Raw genomic sequence first — 21,798 nt, forward strand, 5'->3', positions numbered from 1 at the left:
TGTTGGCGAGTCACACGTGTACGCCGCAATGAATATTGTTTATTGCATGGAACGGCCGACGTTCGCCCATACTCCGCAGAGAATGTATGTATAGCAATGACGTCACATAACCTTTGTCTATGGAACCCGGGGTACAGTGCTAGATGCAATGAGTAATGCCAAGTCGAATTGCCGATTCTAGAACGTCAAGAGACGTCTCCATCACCGTGTTGATCAAAACTTCTCCATGAGTTTCTTCCTGACCGTCCACATACGAGCGCGCTTTCCATAAATGTACATGGGAATTGAGAACATCATACACCCAAGCTGGATGCCCCCAATGACGAGGAACGTGTCTTTCGATCCGCTGTGTTCCAGCCAGGATGGAAAGAAAAGTGAGAAGATGAAGCCATGCAAGATATCTGTTGTCATGTTAACGTCACTGGTTCCACAACGTCGATCGACATAGCGGGTGACTTACTTTTGCAGAAATTCAAAGTTACCAGTGATTCACCAGCATATACTCGATACGAATCCACCACAAATGTAACCGCTGTAGTTGATGCAAGCGAACATCCAAAACTGATGACTCCGAAGAACACGGTCGGCACGATCCAGTTATCCTTCTCTTCGGCGGCCCACCCAAAGCCCATCAGTCCAATAACAGTACTAAGGGTAATTGGTAATGCCATGATCAATCGGAATTCCGGTTCGTAAACACCATCATTCTTTCGTGCCATGAAACGAACGACGATGTCAGAGATTTTGCCGGCAACCGCGGTGCCTAGAATGCCTCCAACGAAGGGAGAGATATAAACCAACCCTACTTGGAGTGCGTTGAAGTTGTAGTTGTCAGCACCCTTGTAGATATGGGCGACAGATTCCGACAAAATGATAAGCCAACCAACGGCAAGAGCATACACAAGAGATGACCAGAGCACGGCAGGGTATGCAAAAAGAATGAAAGGTCTGGCCATCACGCGGATCCACTTGTCTTTTACGAGACGGCCATTCCACGGTTTGAGAGACTGACGGTACGACTTGAGCGGAGCCGAGCGGTAATAGTCTGTGTAGTGAATGGAAAACTGTTCCGATACCTGATCAGTATCAGTGGCTCGTCCTGGTGTTGCAGTGGAAAGACTGCGACTATCAGAGGTGTTGTCTTGCTTCTCAGGATCGGAGTGTAAGCTTCCCGACGCGTGCGGGAGATTCCCATCTCGTGGAGACACTGTAGGGAGAACACTGTCGTTGATGGGAGCAGGAGTCAATTGAGCAACATCATCGGCGAATCCGACATGTTTAGAGTGCTCCAATGGTAAGGCTGACTGATGTGTGTCGTGTAAGTCACCTGCGGAGCTTACAGCGTCCCTTTGCTCAGAAGGCAAGCGGAAGTGTTTGCCATGCTTGTCAGGACTGTGGTTCCGACTTCGACTGTGGTGACTCCGGCTTCTCGCTGTTGGTGTCCGATCCCAGAAAGTCTCGGGCACGAAGAAGAAGATCAGAAAAAAGCAGCAGAAGACAACAATTGCAATGATCCAGAACACCCACCGCCAGCCTAAAGACTGTACAATTGCAGCGCTGACAAGGGGCATCAGGTTCTTGCCTCCAAGTAGTAGCAATGTATATATTCCAAGGCGGTATGCCCTCTCGTGGAGGAAGTAGATCTCGGCGATGCTGGCACTGGGAAGGCACTCGACTGGGGACACGGCAAACCCTTGAACGATACGCGCCACAACCAAGGAAGCGTAGTTGGGCGATAGAGCGCACCATATGGATGAGAGGCAGAATATGATGATGGCGCCCAAGTACACCGGTCTCTTGCCATATAAAATGGCTGTCGGAGAAACAACAACATTTCCGAGCCCGAGTCCCAACATGTACAATCCTGTCGTCAGTGTTACCTGCGAGTAGGAGACATTATACGTCTCGGCAACGTCGTTGAACCCTGCAGCCAGGATGGGAGTCATTCCTCCACCGATCATGCAGTAGAATCCCAGCGATATCAGGGACGTGTCGCGCCTCAATTGTCGCCAGTTCAGCGGGTCGTTGGCTGATTCTTCTGGTTGTGGTTCCAGTATGAACCTTCCATCCTTTGTACGTTTCTTCTCTGGGGGTCGCGAGCGCGACGATTGGCGTGGGAGCGAAGAGGCAGATGTTCGCGCTTGAGCATGCTGCAGGCCTAGAGGTTCGTTACGCTGATGGGCCTTCGAAAGCAGAATGACGGAACCTGGAGAAATAGAGTTAGCGTGGTCCACAGCAGATAAACATGGGGCTCTTACCTGGCACTTCATCGGTATACGGGTCGTCCAAAATCCCCAGCCTCCATTTCCGGGGTTCATGTGCAGTCTTCTCAGTCCCTGTGGCGCTCCTGCCTTCTGTCGATGTTGGCTTCTTCCGCCAGGCGGTGAAGTTGACCATGATGATGATGTGGGAAAGTATCCAAGTCTGAGGTGCGCACTGATACGACCACAATCACGACCACTACGACACCTTAGTACCCCTCCAGCTATTATGTCGGTAATCTCCACCACGAGATACACGAGACAGGCAGGTGACAGAGTGTAGAGGATCCATATCTGGGGAAGGGTGCAGAAGAGTGAGCACGAGTCGCGAGGTGGATACGACTGGTGATGAAGATGACGTGCGTGAGCCAAGCGAAACTCGTCCCTCAACTCCACACCTTCAGCAATGCTTGTCGCTACACGCGGCTCACCTCACCGCTATGATCTGCGAGTTGACAGCGTGACAGCGATTGCATCTGCAGGCGTTGTGGTGTTGCGAATCGTCGCTTCGACCGCTAGAACTATTGGCGACGTTGAGACGAGGCTGACACGGAGTTCCCACAGGGTCTCCACATTCGATAAAGATTGGACGAAGAAGATAGCGGAATCAGTCACTCGGCTCTCCTGATACTGCAGATCATCCACACAGCTGGCTGTTGAATGCGGCACTATCTGTCCACGTGCGTGATGATCTACGAGGCAACAGTGTTTGCCACACAGTCAGCACGCGCCGCACGTTGCCCAACTGGTGGCATAACACTCCGAAGTGCGCGTGACAGTGAGGATGTTGCTAGAATATGATACGCGTATCAAGGCCACGGGCTGCTGATGCAGAGATGCGCGATATACTAAAGTCAATTACACGTTTATTTCATCCAGCACACAATCATGTCAGACATCGAACATTATTGTGACCTATTTTGGACAATATTTATATATTGCGCCTGTTCACCCCTTCATGTAGAGACCAACATTGTGCGCATCTCTCCGATATTGTCTTCAAGCTGCTCCCCTCCTCCTTCTGCTTTCCAACTTTCTTTTTTTGTATGCATGGAATCGTCTGAGTTTGATGCGTCATCTGGTTCATCGTCATTTTCATCTTCGACGTGATCTTCTTCTTCAGCTTCATTTCTTTGTCTACAGGCTTCATCTTTTTTCTTCTTCTTCCCTCATCGTTCTACTCTCGAATTCTCTCCATCTTGTGTCAGCGGAATCATCTGAATCTGATGCGTAAGGGTCATCTCCGTATTTTTTCTTCTCAGCCTGGAAATCGAACAACCCGATTCGGCCGGAACTGTCGCCATTGTCATTCATGCGAACAGCCTCCCTTGAACCACATTATCCATGTAATTTCCCCTGGTACCATACCACCGTTCACCCTAAATGATTCATACTTGTTTTGTTCATCAACATGATTCTGCCTACTCAAAAGCTGGCACACGTATCTCTGAAACGTCGCCACTGTATCCTCCTCCGGGCGGCTTTCGCCTTCGTCACGAAAGCGTATGCAGTGGCTAGAGCAAACCATCGTTTGATTCGGTTGGACGTCGCGTAGTTTGAAACCACTCTAACCGTCGCCGTCGTATCTCTCAACTGCAAATTTGAGAGTCCTACACTCATCGGCGGTTCTTGACTTGAGCCAGTCTCTTTCGTAAATTGAATGAAAGGCCCATCATTGATCACGAACTCTCCCTTTTAAATGAAATTGTGAACCCTGAAGTGAAGATATTCCAAACCCCCAAGAGATTGTGGATGAAGGGTTGCAAGTGACGGCATTTCGTGCAAATCACTAACATTCACTGAGAGGGGTTAATTAGTTGCGCCGCACGAAACCCCAGCTCAAGAAATTTAACGAAGAACTGCCGCACCGAATCGCGGGAAGCAAGTTGACTGTGCCACAATTCTTTGATGTTTCAACGTCACGGCGTCGTGGAAATGCGAGGGTGATGCCCACACGGTAGGTAGAAACGAACAAAGAAAGCACACTCCAGAAGGCGAAAGTTAGCGACCTGGTTCAGGTACGGGGCAGTAGGGCTAACTGTGGAGTGGTTCAGAAGTCGAACGTCTTCATTCCACCCTTGAAAAGTTCACGATGACTGAGCGGCTGGCTAGGGTGACGCTCGCCCCCATCCTACTGACGTCTAACCGAGGGATCCACACTTTGTAACGAATCAACATCGCCGTACTTAGTTTGGCGGAGTTTGAGACTCAGACCTCCTTGCCGCCAATGCGCTCCTTCAGGCAGCCACAATACTATTTGGTCACATTCTTGGGTCGAACGGCATGGTATTCGACGATCATCTTTATCGCTTCACACCAAACTCCGCCAGCGTTTTTGCCTTGACAAAGCAATACTTACTAGGGTGCATAATCATTCAAGATCCCACATGGTGGAAGCTAGAACTACTGTGTACGCCGTCGGAAACCCTGACTGTTTGACCGAAGTCGAGTTCAGAGCTCTTTGGTTGACCATCAAGGCACCTCCCCGATTTGGCATTTGAACGATCAACCGAGATTGCATTCTGGAAACTCTCACACGGCCTATTCACCGGTCAGGCAGTCTAGGAAAGGTGCCATATCAGGCGCCATATCAGACGCCATTGTCAATCTTAGCGCTCAAATGGCTTCGGCGTGCCTGAAATCCTCAGCCCTAATCTGGCTAAACCTTCGGCGAATCCACCAATGGTATCGTTTATTGACAGACCATCTACGGTTCCTGCATACAGTGCCACACGCAAGATGAACCCTAGACGTCGTTGACTACTACAGCCCTGCCGTGCCATGCATTATGGCTTCAGCCTAACATTGGCATAGACAGCCCACCCGTTGTCATGCAGGTACCGCCAAAGGCTTGTATTGTAATCTCCCATGTGCTTTTCAACTCTGACTTCCTCTGGTTACTGTTCCGTTCGTCAGTCGTTTCGTAGTTTCTACATTAATAACAGCAGGCTTTTGCTTGCGTCCTCTCATTGAGACCCTCATCACGATCTTTACTGGCTATTTGGCCGTCCATTCATTCGTTGCGTCAACACCCCCTTAATTCACCCACTATGTCTCGTTCAACATTCACTCGTGTGGTCACCGCTGCCGGGCTTCTTGCCTCCACTGTCTCCGCTGTATTTGATGTGGCATCAACGCAAAATGTTGCTGTGTACTGGGGTCAGGGTAACGACCAGATCACTCTCCTTGAGGTTTGCACCGATCCCAGCATTGATATTGTCAATATTGGGTTTGTCAACGCTTTCCCTCAGAACACGACGGATTATCCAAAGACAAACCACGGTACGTGCATAGAACTACCCGTAGTAAGTGCTTGCTGATATTCTTCTAGCGAACGCCTGCTGGGGCTACTACCCGATGCCCGATGGAAGTGGGAGGGATAGTGGTCTCCTCAAAAACTGTGCCGGCGTTGGAGATGCGATCAAGACCTGCAAACAGAACGGCAAGAAAGTCTTGCTCTCCCTTGGTGGAGGGAGCCCCGCGGACTACTATCTGCCTTCTGCAGATGTCGCTCAATACTTTGGCGATTTTCTCTGGGGTGCCTACGGACCCCTGACCGATGCGTGGAAGACTGCCGATAAGCCTCGTCCGTTCGGAGACGCAGCTGTTGATGGGTTTGACCTGGACATTGAATCTGAGAGGGCTGTTGCACCGGCCAGTCAACCCAACTACCGGTTCCAGTACTACGACGTGTTAGTTAACCGTCTGAAAGCAACAAACCCGAGCATCCTCATCTCGGCGGCCCCCCAGTGTGTGATACCCGACGCTCGGCTCGCCTACGCTATCCAGAACTCGCACATCGATCTTCTCTTCACACAGTTCTACAACACTGATTCATGCTCGGCCCGGTTGGGATACACTCAAATCAAACAGGATACCACTGGCTTCTCGTTCGACGCCTGGGTCAACTGGCTGAACCAAAACTCTCAAAACAAGCAAATCAAGCTCTACCTTGGATTGGCGGCTGGTCCTGCCGGTCTGCCGTCGCACAAAGACCATTACCTCATGCCTGAAGAAGCGAACGCGCTGGTGACAAAGTATCAGAAGAAATGGCCCTCCATGTTCGGGGGTATGATGCTGTGGGAGGCGACAGTCTCAAAGAGGAATCTGATAAACAACAAGCCATATGCTGACTGGTCGAAAGCCATTGTCGATGGTACTTTCGCTGATAAGTACACGAGCCCTGTCTCGTCTTCGTCAGTGGTTGTTTCGTCCACCAAGATCACTTCTTCCACGATGAGCTCGGCAACTTCCTCCTCCAAGGTCAGCTCATCGTCTATCAAGATCAGCTCATCCACCAACGTCATCTCGTCAACCTCATCCAAGATTGTTTCGGCAACACCTTCATCCAAGGTCGTCTCATCGACTTCCTCGTCCAAGGCCATCTCGTCGATTCCTTCCTCGTCCAAGGCCATTTCATCGACTCCTTCTTCGAAGCCCATTTCGTCAACTTCCTCTTCCAAGATCACTTCAGTAACACCTTCGTCCAAGGCCATATCATCAATTTCGTCGTCCAAGATCGCCTCATCAGCTTCTTCGTCCAAGGCTGTTTCGTCAACTCCTTCATCCAAGACTATCTCGTCAGCTTCTTCGTCTAAGATCGCCTCGACAACGTCTTCATCCAAGGTTGTTTCCGCAGCGTCTTCATCTAAGATTGTTTCCGCAATGTCTTCGTCTAAGATTGTCTCAGTAACGTCGTCTTCCAAGATCATCTCGACATTCTCTTCGTCCAAGATCAGCTTGACACCTGCGTCTTCCAAGGTCAGCCTGACATCTTCATCGTCCAAAATCAGCTCAGCGTCCTCCTCCAAGATTAGCTCGGCACCATCTTCCTCTGCCAAACTCAGTTCGTCCATACAGCTCAGTTCATCCACGAAATTCAGTTCATCGGTGAAGCTCAGCTCGTCCACGAAACTCAACTCGCCCACCGCCAGCTCATCCACTAGACCTGCCTCCAGCAGCAGCGCCTCAATCGCCCACGTCAGTTCGCGCGACTACCCCAGCTACCCAATCGACAGCTCCAGCATAGTCTACCCTGTAGATATCAGCTCGACGGCCAAGTATCCTGTGGACGACATCTCGAGCACCGAGAGCGTTTCCACGTCTTGCACCACGTCGAGTTATTCTACCCCAACTCCAGACTACCCAGTCTACACCGTCTCTTCTATGGAGAAATACCCTGCCTATCCTGATTCGACTGCTTCGGCTGGAGCGTCTTCTACTTCCAGCGAGGACTATCCAGTGTCGAGCTCTAGCCCTGAGTATCCAGGTTACTATGCGTCGAGTTCTGCTTCTGCATACCCGGTATACCCAGTGTTGAGCTCCAGTGCTAAGTATCCAGATTACTCTGTGTCGAGCTCCGCTTCTGGTTACCCGGCTTACCCAGTCTCGAGCTCCGTTTCTGGATATCCCGTCTACCCTAATTCAAGCTCCGTTGCTGAATATCCGGTCTATTCTACGGCGAGCTCCACCCTCGGATATCCCGTCTACGCAGCTTCAAGTTCCACTCCGGGCTACCCCGTCTACGCAACTTCAAGCTCAGATTCGGGCTACCCCGTCTACCCAGCGTCCAGCTCTATTCCGGAGTACTCTGCTCGCCAATCCAGCAGTAGCACCACGACCGTCATCACCAGTGAGTCACGATCTCCCCACCCGCAAACTCGTACCACAGACATGCTAACCCTTCTCAGCAACCTACGTAGACGTCTGCTCCACAGGTCTCACCACCAAGACAGCCACCATCACAAAGACCGTCTGCGGTTCCTGCACTGAACCCTCGACGACGACGGAAGTGCCACAGGACTGGACAACGAGCGTGTACGTGTCCAAGACGCTTACAATTACGATTACGAAGCCCATTGCTGCACCGACCGGTGGACCAGCGATGGAGACGGACGGAGTTCCCGTGTACCAGACTTCCAGCATGGTTGAGGGGTATACTGCGACGTCCGAGGTTCCTGCTTACCCTGGATACCCAACGTCTGTTGGAGTGGTGGAATACCCTGCATCTTCGAAGGTCCCTGTTTACTCTGCATCCGCTGGACACCCATCGTCTGTCAAGATCGCCGAATACCCTGCATCCTCCAAGGTCGCGGAGTACTCTGCGCCTTCCAACCCATCCCTGGAAACAACCACTACTTCTCCCACCACGACCAGTTCTTCTACGCCTAACCACATCCACAACCACAGCCACGGACACAACCACAAACACTACCACCACTCCCCCGCTCCCGCCCCTAACCCCACAACAAGCACACTCATCCAATACGTCACCCTCACGAAAGTACCCGTCCCATCTACACCAATCTACACCCCTCTATCCCTCGCGCAAAAACACACATCCGCACCCTATGCGTCAGCAGGCAATGCAACGAATGTGTATGCGCCTACGGGCATGGGGTTCGCGACGGGTGTGGTGACGGTATCGGCGACGGGATATCCGGTGAAGCCGTCTAGTTATGTGCCTGCGGAGTTTACGGGTGCGGGGGTTGGGAGGGGGCGTGTGGGGGGTGTTTCGGGAGTGTTTGTGGGGATGGTTGTTGGGGTGTTTGTTTTGTAGGGGGGAGTGACGTGTTTGTATGTTTGTATGTGTAAGATGGGGAGTAGTTATGTGTTGTATATATCCTTTTGATGTTTGTATGGTATGGTTTGCAGGTATGCCTTTTCAACTGCAATCTCGTCTTCTTTGTGCCATGCTTGATCCTCGTATCCGGAACGGAAAGACATGTTGTTTTCACAAGGAAGATAGGAGAACAAGTAGGAAAAGTAATATACCTGCCGTTGTTTTGCTGGGCTTTGCTTACCTGCCATGAGCTCGGTCCAACCCACGTGAGGCGAGGCCGGTACCTGCATGACGCGAAAGCGCGTGCGTGTTAGGGGTCGATATGCTTTTTTAATCTTACGAGCCAAGTCTATCCTGCGCGTGTGACACGGCATGTTGAAACGGCGTGTTGAGCCTCGGCTGGACTCGGAGGTAGAGGTAGGTAGGTGAAGATGCGGGCCGCTCCGCCAGGCACAATGAGTGGCAAGCGTGCGCTGATTGGGGGGAAGGGCGAGGTGACGGCATGTCTAACTTTGACTTGTCGTCTTGAGGAGAACATGTTCTGTTCTGCTCTGCTTTGCTTTGAACGTGTCCGGTTTGTAATTACAGTGTGCAGGGGAAGGGAGGTGCCAGCAAGCATGTCATATGGGTTCGGCCGTCGAGATGAGATGGGATGGGATGATGACGGCATGGAAGCGGTTAGCAGGGCAGACGCGTGGTGAGGTGGCAGAGAGCCAACACGTCTCACTCCAGGGCCGGCCGTGATGCAAGCACGTCGCCTGCTCGCGACCGGAGACTTTGCCTGATGGGCGCGGAGGGCTGGCCTTGGTACGGATGGATCATGCACGCTCGCAGCAAGCACGTCAAAAAGCAAAAAAGACGCACGTCGTATAGGTTTAAAGAGCCGCGCCTGTATTTCTCCGGACGCAGTGTCCGTCAAAGAGGGCCAATTGATTGCGCTCCGTCGTCAGCTTCTTCCCCCCCCCGTCCCTCGCACGCTCGAGTTGGGTGTCTCGGTGGAGGCAGCCGTGCGCCGTGGCTCGCGCTCCGTGACGATCGACTGTTCACACCGGACAGCGCAGCACCGCACAGCACAGCACCGCACCGCAGCGAGTCGCGCAGGTAGACGCGCGCATCCGGCCTCGTCCAAGTGTCGGTGAGGAGGGCAATTGACCTGACGGCGAGTGGAGCCCGGCAGTGCGAGGTGTTTGCCAGCCTGCCAGCCACCCGGTCGCCAGCCACCTCGCGCGTGGACAGCACGCAGGGCGCTGAGGGTGTGCTGCACGTCTGCGTCCCAGTCTCTGCCTCTCGACTGCATCTGCCCCGACACTGCCCCCTCCCGGAGCTGTGTGAAGCTGCTTGAAGCTGTTGCTGTAGCCATTGCGCCTGCCGTTGCTGCTGCCCCTGCCGCACCCGCCCAGCGCCCTCACGCTGTCGTCCCGCAGCCCGCAGGCACTCGCCATCGCCAACCTGCTGCCCTCGCACGAAGCCACGCATAACGAGACACACGACCGCGACGCGCCCGCTCCGCCCCACCCCTACCGCACCTCGCTGCAGCTCCGCCAGCAGCAGTTGGACGACTACTACCGCGCCCACCACGCCCGCTCGCGCGCATCGAGCTCGTCTGGCAGCGCCGCCCCGAGTCTGCGCCGCGTCCCCAACTTGGACCGCGCCCGCACCATTGACCGCGCCCGCACAGTCGACCCCAGCCAGCAGCAGCAGCGCCTCGTCCGCTTTGCCGCCTACGACGACGCGCCGCACCCCGCCCTCCGCATCTCGCGCCGCACCGCCTCGGCCATCCGATTCGTGCTCGAGGAGGCCCTCCGCGCGCCCTACCCCTTCACCCCCGACCTGGTCGAGGAGAACGAGCCCATGGCCGATCTGACCAGTGGCCGTGCAGCCAATGGCGGCGCCCGCACCACCGGCGGCCCCGTCCCCGTCACCCAGGCCGACCGCTCCAACATCCGCACCCCGCAGATGATCATGAACGACCGCCGCCAGCGCGAGGCCCGCCAGCGCGAGGAGCAGAAGCAGCGCGACGCCGTCGAGGAGGACCGCCGCCGCAGTGCCGAGCGCCGCGCCCATGCTGTCGCTGGTGTGGCTGGCACCCCCACGGCCAACACCGCCGCCAACACCACCACCGACCAGCACGTCCAGTACCCCACCACGGGAGCAGCCCGCCCGCCAGAACGCGCCCTGCCACAGTCCAGCCAGCCCCCAGACGCTGCAACCGGCGCACACTACGGCAGGCCGCGCACGAGCTCGCAGTCGCAGCAGCAGCCTCGAGCTGCCTCGGGCAACCAGCCGGCGCAGGCCTCGACGGGCGAGCAGAGACGGCCGCCCCCCGTGCAGCACTCGCGACGTCCTTCTGGCGCCACCTCTGCTGCAGCTAGTTCGCAAGCAGGGCCGTCGACGACTGCACTGCCACGACCCCCACCCCCGCCAGGCACGTCTACAACTCCCCTACGAGACTCGACTACGTCCAACTTCCCCCACGCCTTCGAGCGCTGGGAGACGCTCTCTTCGCACTGGGAGGGGCTCACCTCTTACTGGATACGGCGGCTCGAGCAGAACACCGACGAGGTCCGCCGCGAGCCCCTGGCCCAGCAGATGTCGCGCCAGATCACGGATCTGTCCGCTGCTGGCGCAAATCTGTTCCACGCCGTCGTCGAGCTGCAGCGCCTGCGTGCGTCGTCGGAGCGCAAGTTCCAGCGCTGGTTCTACGAGCACCGGCAAGAGCAAGAACGCGCCCAGGAGAGCCAAGCACAGCTGGAGAACACGTTACGCGTCGAACGCGAGGCGCGCTCCGGAGACGTGGCGAACATGGAGCGCATGCTCACCGAGAAGAAGAACGCCGAGCGCGCAGTCGTCGAGATGAAGCGCGAGCTGCAGATCTCAAAGGAAGAAGCCCGACGCGCGTGGGAAGAGCTGGGGCGGCGCGAGCAAGAAGAACGCGACCGCCAGTTCTCGCTGAGGGAAGGGCAGCCCACGCTCGTCGGCGGTGTGCAGGTTGTTCCCATGGCGCAGGCCGTGGCACGACGTGGGCGGACTCAAGAAGAGGAAGACGCCTATTCTGGCGCACAGGGCAGCGGGGTAGACATTGAGCAACACTACTCGTACGAAGACGCCCAGTCACCCACCGACACGGACCCCTTCACAGAGAGCACCCGCCACGGCCATCGCGACCCTGACGCGCCGTCGTTGACCCAAGGCACCTACATACCCTCAGGCGCCGGCCCCAGCTCGTCCGCCCGCTCTGGCGCCCCCATGGACGTCTCAGACCTGACCCAAGTGCCCGCTCCCCTGCACCTCCAATTCAGCCCCACGAACCCCTCCCACACCCAAGCGGGCGCCCAACCCCCCACCTCGCACCCAGACTCCTTCTACCAACAACCGCGCTCCTACCTGCACCAAGACCAAGAACAAGACGAAGACGAGCTCCCCAACCTGCGCACAGAGGACTCACAGTCCTACGTCACCGTCACCTCGCGCGACGACGTCACCTCGGACGGCGAGGAGGAATACGCAATCGACGAGCGCGGCAACTATGTCCTCGACGACGCGGGCCACCGCATGACGTTCCGCTCCCTGCGCTCCCCCGTCTCGGACGAATACGACGTCCAGGAAGACCGCCGCAGAGAACTAGAGCACCTGCAGCACTACGGGGCCGGCGCGCCGCAGGCCCATCCTCAGAATCAGGCCCCGCAGCAGCAGAATCACGCACAAGGCCAGAACCCCAATCCGCCCGATTACAGCGGCGATGGGTATGGAGATGAGTGGGTTGGCATGCGCCATCATCATCCTACGAGGCTGAGCGATGTGCCTGAGGAGGATGAGCGCAGTCGTACGAGTCCGAGTCGTGCTAGTTTGGCGAGTAGGGGGCGCTTGTATTAGGGCTTCTTTCTCGTGTTCTTTCTTTCTGTCATCTCATCTCTCTCTCTCTCTCTTTTTTTTTTTTTTTTGAAATCGTCGTCCTGGCTTCTGCGTTGCGGTGCTGCATACGTTTGCGGTGTGTGGTGTAGCGCGGTGCGGGGCGGGTGTGTTTGTGTTTCGCTGGCTGGTTGGTTGTCTAATACCCTTTTTTTCTTCTTCTTCGCCGCTGCATCTTTTTCTTTTCCCTCAAAAACTGTCTATATATATCGTTTTTTTGTCTTCGATGCAATAGCATGGGGTTGTGTATTTGTAATGCTTGGTTGGTGCGGAAAATGGGGGGTTGTGGGTTGGGGGCAGGGGTAGGGTAATGAATGCATCAATTTGTCTATATGTCTATCTATTGATCTCTTGGGTTTAGTGATGTGGGATGTCTCTGCGGGTTTGTGAAAGCGTGTGATTCTCCTGTGTGGTTCTTGTGTGTGTATGTGGGGGTAGGTGGGAATCAGAATGAGTTGGAGAATAAAGCCTTTTACGTAGTCACAAGCAAGGTCAAGAAAGGCAAGATAAGGTACAGCAGCATGAAGCAGAGTAAAGTCTCCGCCTGCCCAATACGTCTTTACCACGCTACATCACACGGCCGTCTCCATGATAGTAGGTGGAGAAGCAGAAAGAGATACATTCTTCTCCTGCTCACACACTTGTATCATTCTAAGATCATAGCGTATCCATGCTTATTGTACAAGCAGATAGACGCAACACAGTAAAAAATCTAGTATAGCAACTCAGTGTAGAAGCTAATCCCCCGCCCTTTTTGTACACAGTAAACATCACTGAGAGTACACAGTAATAGTAACAGAGAGCTAATCAACTGTCTCTTAACGACTGGCTGCTGAATGTACTAATGCGGACGCGTGTTCGAGAGCCCAGGCAGTGGTCGAAGTTTTTACACGCTTGTATAGATGTACCTTTCTCTGGGTCGCGGTAGTCTGTGTGTTTGTCGGTGGCGAGGGATGCTGGGCGAGGGAGGGGGTTTATGGGTGAGTGTATGGTGGTGGGCTTGGAGGTGGGTGGAGGTGGTGTGTGGGTTTGTTGGGTAGGATTGGAAGGCTAGACGCGAAATGCTCTGTGGTGAGGAGAGTACCAGTGTATACTGTTGAAGTGTATTTATATGCTCCACGCAGTGCAGATCTTGACGAGGCGATGAATTGCTTTTCGCACGTTCGATATGTACATTGGGGTACAAAATCGGGTAAATTACCCTGTAGCTTTGGGGTGTAAGAAGCACAGGAGAAAGACTGTAATTTACATCGCATTGCAGTGTGAAATGTAAGGTAAATTTACATGTATTAGTATTTAGATTATAGACTTTTCTTTGCAGAGTTATAGACGTTTTATTCATATAATTTATTGATCAAATGTATTTCTATATTACCTACCTATAAGTTCAAGCCTGAGCCCACATCCACCTCAATCGTGGGGTTAATTCCACGCTTGATTGTGAGTTGAAATCTACCTAAATCGTGAGCTTAAATGTAAGCTTGATTGAGAGCTTATATCTAAGCTCAATTATAGGTGGGCTCGTGGGTGAGCTTAATTGTAAGCGTGTAGATAAGACAGTGTTAACAGTTGAATTTTTTAGCTTATGTGGGTAGGCTGGAGCAACGTTGTTGCGATTAATAGTAGTACTAGTAATTAGAAATCCAGGAAAATTACTAAGTACATATATACGTGGTGTATATTTACATAATTTTCTGATGTAAATTACCTGTTGCCGGTGAAAATCACTCTAACGCGGTACCTCAGTGATACTGACTATACGCTTAATTTCCACCGTGGTACCCCCGAAGTATAAGCTATTCACTACTATGAATTCTGGTAGGCACTTCGCGGAGGTACTACAGTAATGTGCTGTAGAGGTGTTCGACGTTTCAAATATCTATAAACTTATACGCAAGTATTTGTTACTGTGTACCTTAACTAATGTTTACTGTGTAAAAAGGGGCTGGGTATTAGCTTCTATACTAAGTTACTATATTAGATTCTTACTGTGTTGCGTCTATCTGCTTGTACTAGAAGCATGAATACGCTATAAACCTAAAATAATACGCAAGTATTTGCAGTAGATTATATCTTGAGAAAGAGTTTCTTGGAGAATGTGTTGGGCAGTGTATTCTGAGAAGAAAATATATCTCCTAGGAGAACATTCCAGACGAGAATTGTATCTTGCAGATCATTTAGGGTTGGGATGTGTTGTGGAGCGAGGGATCCTTCATGATCCACGGAGATTAACTAGCGAGCTTGGCAGTGAGCGCATGGCAGGTGTTCGTCGCGACATCATGCCTCAACGTCAGCCGGTCGCGTTCAATCATGACGTGTCTCGCTGCCTTTCTTTTTCTCTTGTGAGCGATTTGAATGCGCCTTTTGTTTCCTTCTTCACATTTCCTCGAAATCAAACCGCTCCGTGGCTGTTCAGTATCATTTCTGTCCCTGTCGCGCATGAGCTCGACCTCGATACTCAACCATGACTGACCCTGGAGCTGTGGTCTTTGCGAAAGTCGTCTCTCGTTTCCTGGGTTGGGCATACTTCCTCTCTTGGTCTGGTACGCGTGCCTTCCTCCTGCAACATCACCAGCACAGACAGACTGACTCCACTATGCAGGCTCTTTCTATCCTCAACCCGTATCGAATTACCAGCGCAAATCAACGATTGGCCTCGCCATTGATTTTCCCACTCTGAACGTCCTCGGCTTCAGCGCGTATACGGTTTCGACCGCCTCCTTCCTCTACTCGCCCACGATTCGCGCCCAGTATGCGCATAGGCACCCCGACGCGCCCGAGACTACTGTCAGGTTCAACGACTTCCTGTTTGCAGCGCATGGCGCGATCATGTGTGTGATCATCTACAGCCAGTTCTTTCCCAGAATATGGGGGTTCAAAGTTGGGAGGACACAGACGGCGAGCAGGGTGGTGCTGGGCATATTCTGGGGATGCGTGCTGGGGGTGGTTGTGGTGCTTTGCCAGGTACAATTGAAAGAGAGAGAACAAGGGTACAATGCCGAGTCATGGGCTTGGATCGACGTTGTAAGTCTTGTCTTCTTCGTTTTATGTGGAGCTCTCGCGGATATTGCCAATACCTAACACGTGCAGATCTACGCTCTTGGCTACGTCAAACTCACGACCGTGCTGGTCAAGTACATCCCACAGGCATGGGTCAACTACAAGCGCAAATCTACGACTGGCTGGAGTATCTACCCTATGCTATTAGACTTTGCGGGAGGTTGGTTGTCGCTTGCACAACTCGCCATCGACTCCTGGCTCGAGAATGACTGGAGCGGTGTGACAGGCAATCCTGTCAAGTTCGGCCTCAGCAACATTACCATTATCTTTGATGTCGTCTTCATATTCCAGCATTTTGTGCTGTATCGACATGCGGGGAAGCAAGTGGAGGATCAGGAAGAGTGGGATAGCGAGCGAGAACACCTTGTTTCTGAGCGTGTTGAATAGATGTTGAAGTTTGGTATCACAACCGCTTCCCCGTCACGTCAGTTCATAGCGTCTCTTCTGACATTGGCACTTTCAATGATTCCATGGGTCTACGGTCCCGGCCGTGCGTCATATCCAGTAGTTGAGTCGACCACGGGAAGAAAGCGCCCCTTAGCGTCAATGCGGGATTCGGATGTGAGATCCGCAAGGTGCAACAAGCCGCGCAACATCCACAAAATAAGAAAGCGCACTAGACTCTGCCGCGGACGCCGAGGATTTCGCAATTTTCCAGACGTCTGCAAAATTGCGTTGTTGTGTTGAACTAGTACCGTGTTGGTGGGATTTCACCAACCCACGCTTGTTTTAGGCTTTCAGCTTGCCTCGTTTTGTCAATATCTCCGAGAGCCGACGACCAACGATAATGCATACATGGGTTGAACTTGGATATCTAGGCAAAAGAAAATATACGCCTTGGGTGCGAGAGACTTTGGTTCGGGTCTGCGGTATCCGGTACCTATCCAGCCGGAAGCCTATATTCTCTTTGTCTGCAGGGTTACGAAATTGAAATCAAAGACTTATCGCCAAGAGCTGACGAGTAGAGACGGCAGGCGTAAAGCTTATGAAAGTTTGCAAGCATACTGAGTAGTGCGGGCTGGGAGTAACTACCAATAACTATTGAATATCTTGGGATCTGCATTGTCTGCTGCATGCTTCCGGATACTGTGCCGTTACATTGGGAGAGAAGAACTACTCAGAGGCGTTTAGGTTCATGTTCATGTCCATGTCCATGTCGGTGAATGATCAGCGGTGTTGTTTCAAATGCTTTCAACCTTTCTGGAAGACGCACGTGGACTGGACATTTCTCGCACGCAGGGATGGCACTGCTGCTACCTATATTTGGACCCCTAGATGGATCGCCCTGATCAGCATGGGCTTTCAGGTACACGTGGGGTCAGCCCCCTAAATATCCCCCGAAGCACCCGATACAGTGTACCTTGCACACTCGGCCTCCACTTTTCTTACGATCGCGGAGGATCGATCTGCAAAGTGCATGGGAAGAGATGCCCGGAGATGTGTTGATACGCTGAAGCATGGGGGGGCTTATTTCATCCTCACCTAATGAGGGAGTGAGTATGGTTGCTCGATCTCCCTCCGTCCTCACCATGGCCTAATTGAGCGTCCACATTGTGGCTTGTATAAAGAAAGTTTTGTTGGACCAAGGCCGGTCCCATGCCAGACCTGCCAAAAAGATCGCAATGTGGTCCAAACACCGTTAGCCGAGCGCTAGCCCCAGCCCAGCGCGCGCCTCCCGCCGCTCCGTGGAAAACAGTTCGTGTTGACTTGGTACGTCAACCTCGAGTCCTTTCGTCATGGAACCGCAGTTTGCTCGGGAGCGGCGACTATGTCTTCCCTTGTTGTTCCTCAGACACAAGAGCATCGTGGTAGCTCCTCAAGTCCGAACTCGTGTTTTACATACCTCCAAAGACACACAGGACGATCAGCTTTAGACTACCTAACCTGGCTCTCCTCTATTTCCTCACACCGTTCTTGACCCACGCGGTATAGACTTGGCGACCCCTGCAGCGGAATGGCTCCGATGTATGTTGATAGTTTGATGGCGGGTGAGATTGGTTCCGCTTACGGCGCTCATGAGCCGCTTGCGCTTGATTTTGCAACAATGCACGATGGATATAAAGCACATGGTCAGAACCCTCCTCTCACGCCCCCGGGGACAGAGACCGGCTTGTACCAGAACTACTCTGAACACTGGCTTGAACAAGAAGACGACGACTCTGCTCCTGCACCTCCAGACGTCAACCGTCGAAACATGCTTCAAGTAGCATCACAGACCAGGTGAGCAAGAGTGCACAACGACGAAACATGGCTGATAGCTAAATGTCATAGCTTGAACTCAAGTTCCCACCACACAAGCTCTATGGGCAAGCGGCTTAATTTCCTGTCAAGGCGCAAGAGTATAGATATGCCTGCAGACCTAGATGTACCCAAGCTTCGGCCTCGTAGTGCTTCTCGAACATCAAACGCTCCCATCACAGTCCAGAGACCGCCAACACGTTCAAGCAGCATCGAACCTCCAATGTCTCGCAGCAGAGCCGGTTCTGTCGTGTCAGGATACTCGCCGGGGTCAGATTACTCATCTACTCATTCGATCGCAACGAATGCGCTCCCACCGTTACAGAAACTTAGACTACTAGACGAGGATGACAGACTCTCGCCTCTACTCGAAGATGACCCAAAGTCCTTCGATCTTATTGCGCCGCCCGACGAGCAGAATGGGCGGAACGAATACTCGCTCGAGACGCGGTCAGAGCAACTGTTCTCCAAGCAGCATCTGGAAGCTATATTCAAGGACACGCCATCTCTGCTTCGATTCAGCTCTTTCCTGGGCGTCGCAAGGCCACAGTCGGTACCTGTCTTGATCTACTTCCTCGACGCGCTGAAGGCTTTGCGAGCCATCAAGTACGCCAACGCCGTGGCAGAAGCACTGGAACCTATCCAGGGTCTTGAGTTCTCCACCAGCTTGCCACGACCGACTGTCAATACGGTTCTAGAGGAGAAAGCGAATCAGGCGTTTGACAAAATGGTCCGGGACGATCTACCGGCGTTCATCACGCACGTCTTCATCCAGGTTGCGAGCGTCAGCATCTCTAAGCGTGTGACTGGAAACCTGCCGCCAGCGTTGCAGCAGGCAAGCGAGGGGCTGGCAGAGGTCTTCTGCCTGACGGACCCTTCGAGGAGGGATAATCCAATCATCTTTGCGTCAGAAGGTTTGTACTAGATGTCGATTGGGTGTGCCGTAGCTGACTCTGACCAGAATTTCACCGTACTACACAGTACGGAGTAGGGTATGCGATTGGCCGCAATTGCCGCTTCCTTCAGGGGCCAAAAACAAATCGCACCTGTGTGACACGTTTCAAGGAGATGATCGAGGGAGGCAAAGAGCATAACGAAGTGATTCTAAACTAGTAAGCAGAATGGTAGACTTGACCTCAACTCGCACGAAGCTAACAACTCAACAGCCGCCGTGATGGCTCTCCCTTCTTGAACTTACTCATGATGGCGCCTCTCCTCGATTCACGGGGTCAACTACGCTACTTCATCGGCGCGCAGATCGACGTCTCTGGTCTCGCAAAGGACTGTGCAGACCTCGAAGCGTTCCAGCACATGTTGGACCAACAAGACGGATATGAGCCCAAGGACGAGCCGAAAGACGAATTCCAGGATCTTGCCGAGATGTTCAACCACACGGAGCTGGATACGGTGCGGACGTTTGGCGGCAACATGCATCGAGATTACGTGGACGAGCAGGACAATGCGAGTATGCGGGGGGGTCATCGACCCAGACTGCTCATTCAGGACCAATCGACGCTCGATGTGAACATGGCAGAGAAGCCGGCTCCAAAGCCCGAGGGCAGGTTGTCGGGACCGTACAAACACGTAAGTCATTCATCTTTTGTGTTGGGAGAATATCAGACTGATCGTTTTTACAAAGTATATTCTTGTACGGCCGGCGCCTTCACTTCGCATCCTTTTTTGCTCTCCATCACTACGTGTCCCTGGGATCCTACAATCGCCCTTTCTCGACCGCATCGGCGGTGGCAACAGTGTTCGAACTTCTCTCAGCAGAGCGCTCAGCGACGGTACACGCGGTGTCACAGCAAAGATCCGGTGGTTGCCGCACGCTGTGCAGGATCTCGAGAACTCGTCCGAAGAAGGCCGGCCTCGATGGATCCACTGCACGCCACTGCTGGGCAATGGCGGTGCCGTGGGCGTCTGGATGATTGTGATCGTTGACGATGAGAAGTATCCATCTCAAGAACGCCGTTTCCGCCAAGCACCGCCGATTCCAAACGACCTCCGCAGCAGGCGACAAGACACACACCCGTACAGACACAACGGCATGCTAGACGACAATTCAGACATGTTTACTCCACGAAGCTCGTCTCTCACCAGCGGCCACGCTGCAGCAGCCCGTCACGGCACCCAAGACCGAGGGCGACAGGACTTGAGTCCCCGTGGTATGGCCCCTCGCAGCAGCTTCAACGAACAGCGCACCATGCGCTCGGCCGCTTCAAGCGTCGACTCTTTCCGCATCTAGTAGAGCTGACTTGCAGCAGCGAGCAGCTCTACAGTAAGCACCCGCGACGACAGTGTGATGGGCAGTACGCCTTCAAATGACGCGCCGCAGGACACGAGGATCTGGAGCACAAAAGATGGCGGCACGATCCTGAAGACGACGACGACGACGCATGTCTATGAGACATTTGGTAACCCTGCGGAACCCGTGACGAGCACAGTCGCTTTTCCGGAAGAAGTGCAACGCGGGGTGCAGAAGAAGAGGTCTTGGTGGTCCCTTCGAGGGTCTGACGAGTAATAGGTTGGATGCACAAGGATGCAAGTGGAGAAGCATGTAATACGGACTGGTGTTGGGAAAGGTCGGGCGGCATGCGTGTGCGATTTGTGAATGTTATATACCCATACTGTACGAGTACGGTAACGCAAGAGAGTAATGAACTTGTACTATTTGTGTTAGAGTGTGTTGTCAAGGTCGGACCAATTGACCTACCAGAGTCATTCTGCATAACCCTTCTGGTTGTTTGGCATCTGCATCAGGCGCGTATTCTTTCCGTGCCGGAGCATTTTGCCTCGTCTTGCGCGCTGCATTCCAGGCAATCGTCGTCCCAGACCACACCTCAACACACGCCTTGCGTAGGTCCTTTGATATCCCGCTCTCGAAACAGTATCCTCTTCATATACCCCACCCCTCACCACACATCCTCAGGACTAACCCCAATATCCTCTCCACCCTCCCTCACCGTCTCCCTCCCCTTATCCCTACCAAGCGGTTTCCGCATATCAAACGCATCCTCGCCATCATTATAGTAATCCTTCACGCGCCGATACACCGTATACCCCATCTTCCTATACAGTTCCTTCGCAATCTCATTGCTCGCCCGCACGAATAAATCCACAAACCACGCATTCGCCGCGTCGGACGAGCGCTCCAGCGCCGAAGACAATGCCGTTGCGTGGCCGAGGCGTCGCGCGGAGGGTGCGATGGTGAGGGCGGTGATGTGGCCGTGCCAGGGGAGGTAGTTGGGGTATTCTGTCGCGGTCGCGGGGGTGTAGGGGGTGACGGGGGAGGGGTAGGGCGAGGATTCGAGTTTGCCTAGGACTTTGGATGTGTTAGCATGTGTATACAAATCTATGAATCTATGCCTATGTGTGGAATGTGAGGGATGGAATGCGGGTGTAAGTACTGTAGCCCTCAATCTTCCCGTCAATGCCCTCTATTACTTGACATAGCTCGGGCCACTTTGTCAGGTACTCCATGTAGAAGCCGATGTTATATGTTTCGGTCAGAGGGTCGAGGTTCGTCGCTGAGATTTGCAGCAGGTCGTTTGGGCGCATGGGCCGGATTGTCGCCATTTTGAGGGGTTGGGGGTGTTGCGATGTAACAATGGCGTGAGTTGATGTGTGGTGGTACCGAGTGTGAAATGTTGTGGTGGGGAAGAAAGTCCGCGGGGGTGAGCTCGCCTAGGGAGACTTGCCCGTCCATCAGGGTGCGATTGATCAGTACACAACATTATTTTTGCAGAGGTTGACGGGTCCAGGCATTGT

The 21,798-nt window shown here is 53.3% G+C and overlaps 7 protein-coding genes across 7 annotated transcripts; 5 read left to right on the top strand and 2 right to left on the bottom strand.

Annotated features, from left to right (window-relative positions):
- Positions 1–4: 4 nt before the first annotated feature.
- P153DRAFT_429334 (MFS general substrate transporter) lies at positions 5–2,745 on the bottom strand. The gene is made up of 3 exons (XM_033672768.1): positions 2,259–2,745; positions 461–2,206; positions 5–401 (listed from the first exon to the last, which is right to left on the bottom strand). Exons 1-3 carry the CDS (start codon positions 2,395–2,397, stop codon positions 214–216), a joined length of 2,073 nt encoding a protein of 690 aa, XP_033526533.1. The 5' UTR covers positions 2,398–2,745; the 3' UTR covers positions 5–213.
- Positions 2,746–5,169: 2,424 nt separating this feature from the next.
- Positions 5,170–9,016, top strand: P153DRAFT_364576 (glycoside hydrolase family 18 protein). Its single transcript, XM_033667634.1, has 3 exons — positions 5,170–5,543; positions 5,593–7,893; positions 7,952–9,016. The coding sequence occupies exons 1-3, from the start codon at positions 5,312–5,314 to the stop codon at positions 8,818–8,820; spliced, it is 3,402 nt and encodes a 1,133-aa protein (XP_033526534.1). The 5' UTR covers positions 5,170–5,311; the 3' UTR covers positions 8,821–9,016.
- A 370-nt stretch (positions 9,017–9,386) lies between these two features.
- Positions 9,387–12,769, top strand: P153DRAFT_394316 (uncharacterized protein). The gene is made up of 2 exons (XM_033671304.1): positions 9,387–9,500; positions 10,180–12,769. The coding sequence occupies exons 1-2, from the start codon at positions 9,441–9,443 to the stop codon at positions 12,694–12,696; spliced, it is 2,577 nt and encodes an 858-aa protein (XP_033526535.1). The 5' UTR covers positions 9,387–9,440; the 3' UTR covers positions 12,697–12,769.
- Positions 12,770–15,196: 2,427 nt separating this feature from the next.
- P153DRAFT_284696 (L-cystine transporter-like protein) lies at positions 15,197–16,179 on the top strand (the record flags this gene model as incomplete). The annotated part of the gene is made up of 3 exons (XM_033663341.1): positions 15,197–15,275; positions 15,335–15,756; positions 15,823–16,179. The coding sequence occupies 3 exons, from the start codon at positions 15,197–15,199 to the stop codon at positions 16,177–16,179; spliced, it is 858 nt and encodes a 285-aa protein (XP_033526536.1).
- On the top strand, positions 15,997–16,595 carry P153DRAFT_185158 (uncharacterized protein). Its single transcript, XM_033662401.1, has one exon. The coding sequence runs from the start codon at positions 16,180–16,182 to the stop codon at positions 16,477–16,479; it is 300 nt and encodes a 99-aa protein (XP_033526537.1). The 5' UTR covers positions 15,997–16,179; the 3' UTR covers positions 16,480–16,595.
- Positions 16,596–17,773: 1,178 nt separating this feature from the next.
- Positions 17,774–20,275, top strand: P153DRAFT_284361 (uncharacterized protein; the record flags this gene model as incomplete). The annotated part of the gene is made up of 5 exons (XM_033663324.1): positions 17,774–18,012; positions 18,076–18,944; positions 18,992–19,142; positions 19,197–19,614; positions 19,670–20,275. The coding sequence occupies 5 exons, from the start codon at positions 17,774–17,776 to the stop codon at positions 20,273–20,275; spliced, it is 2,283 nt and encodes a 760-aa protein (XP_033526538.1).
- Positions 20,276–20,942: 667 nt separating this feature from the next.
- Positions 20,943–21,606, bottom strand: P153DRAFT_284891 (n-acetyltransferas-like protein; the record flags this gene model as incomplete). Its single annotated transcript, XM_033663351.1, has 2 exons — positions 20,943–21,346; positions 21,438–21,606. 2 exons carry the CDS (start codon positions 21,604–21,606, stop codon positions 20,943–20,945), a joined length of 573 nt encoding a protein of 190 aa, XP_033526539.1.
- Between the last annotated feature and the right edge of the window lie 192 nt (positions 21,607–21,798).

The sequence above is a fragment of the Dothidotthia symphoricarpi genome, assembly GCF_010015815.1.
Source record: "Dothidotthia symphoricarpi CBS 119687 unplaced genomic scaffold P153scaffold_5, whole genome shotgun sequence".
In the NCBI taxonomy this organism is placed as follows: domain Eukaryota; kingdom Fungi; phylum Ascomycota; class Dothideomycetes; order Pleosporales; family Dothidotthiaceae; genus Dothidotthia; species Dothidotthia symphoricarpi.

Bases quoted from the DNA above. Each gene is read 5' to 3' on its own strand.
- P153DRAFT_394316 (XM_033671304.1), top strand. From the start codon at position 9,441: ATGTCATATGGGTTCGGCCGTCGAGATGAGATGGGATGGGATGATGAC. The intron at 9,501-10,179 runs GTTAGCAGGGCA...CTGTTGCTGTAG, and splicing joins ATGATGACGGCATGGAAGCG to CCATTGCGCCTGCCGTTGCT.
- P153DRAFT_429334 (XM_033672768.1), bottom strand. From the start codon at position 2,397: ATGGTCAACTTCACCGCCTGGCGGAAGAAGCCAACATCGACAGAAGGC. The intron at 2,207-2,258 runs GTAAGAGCCCCA...CTATTTCTCCAG, and splicing joins GTATACCGATGAAGTGCCAG to GTTCCGTCATTCTGCTTTCG. The intron at 402-460 runs GTAAGTCACCCG...ACATGACAACAG, and splicing joins AACTTTGAATTTCTGCAAAA to ATATCTTGCATGGCTTCATC.
- P153DRAFT_185158 (XM_033662401.1), top strand. From the start codon at position 16,180: ATGTTGAAGTTTGGTATCACAACCGCTTCCCCGTCACGTCAGTTCATA.
- P153DRAFT_364576 (XM_033667634.1), top strand. From the start codon at position 5,312: ATGTCTCGTTCAACATTCACTCGTGTGGTCACCGCTGCCGGGCTTCTT. The intron at 5,544-5,592 runs GTACGTGCATAG...ATATTCTTCTAG, and splicing joins TTATCCAAAGACAAACCACG to CGAACGCCTGCTGGGGCTAC. The intron at 7,894-7,951 runs GTGAGTCACGAT...AACCCTTCTCAG, and splicing joins CACCACGACCGTCATCACCA to CAACCTACGTAGACGTCTGC.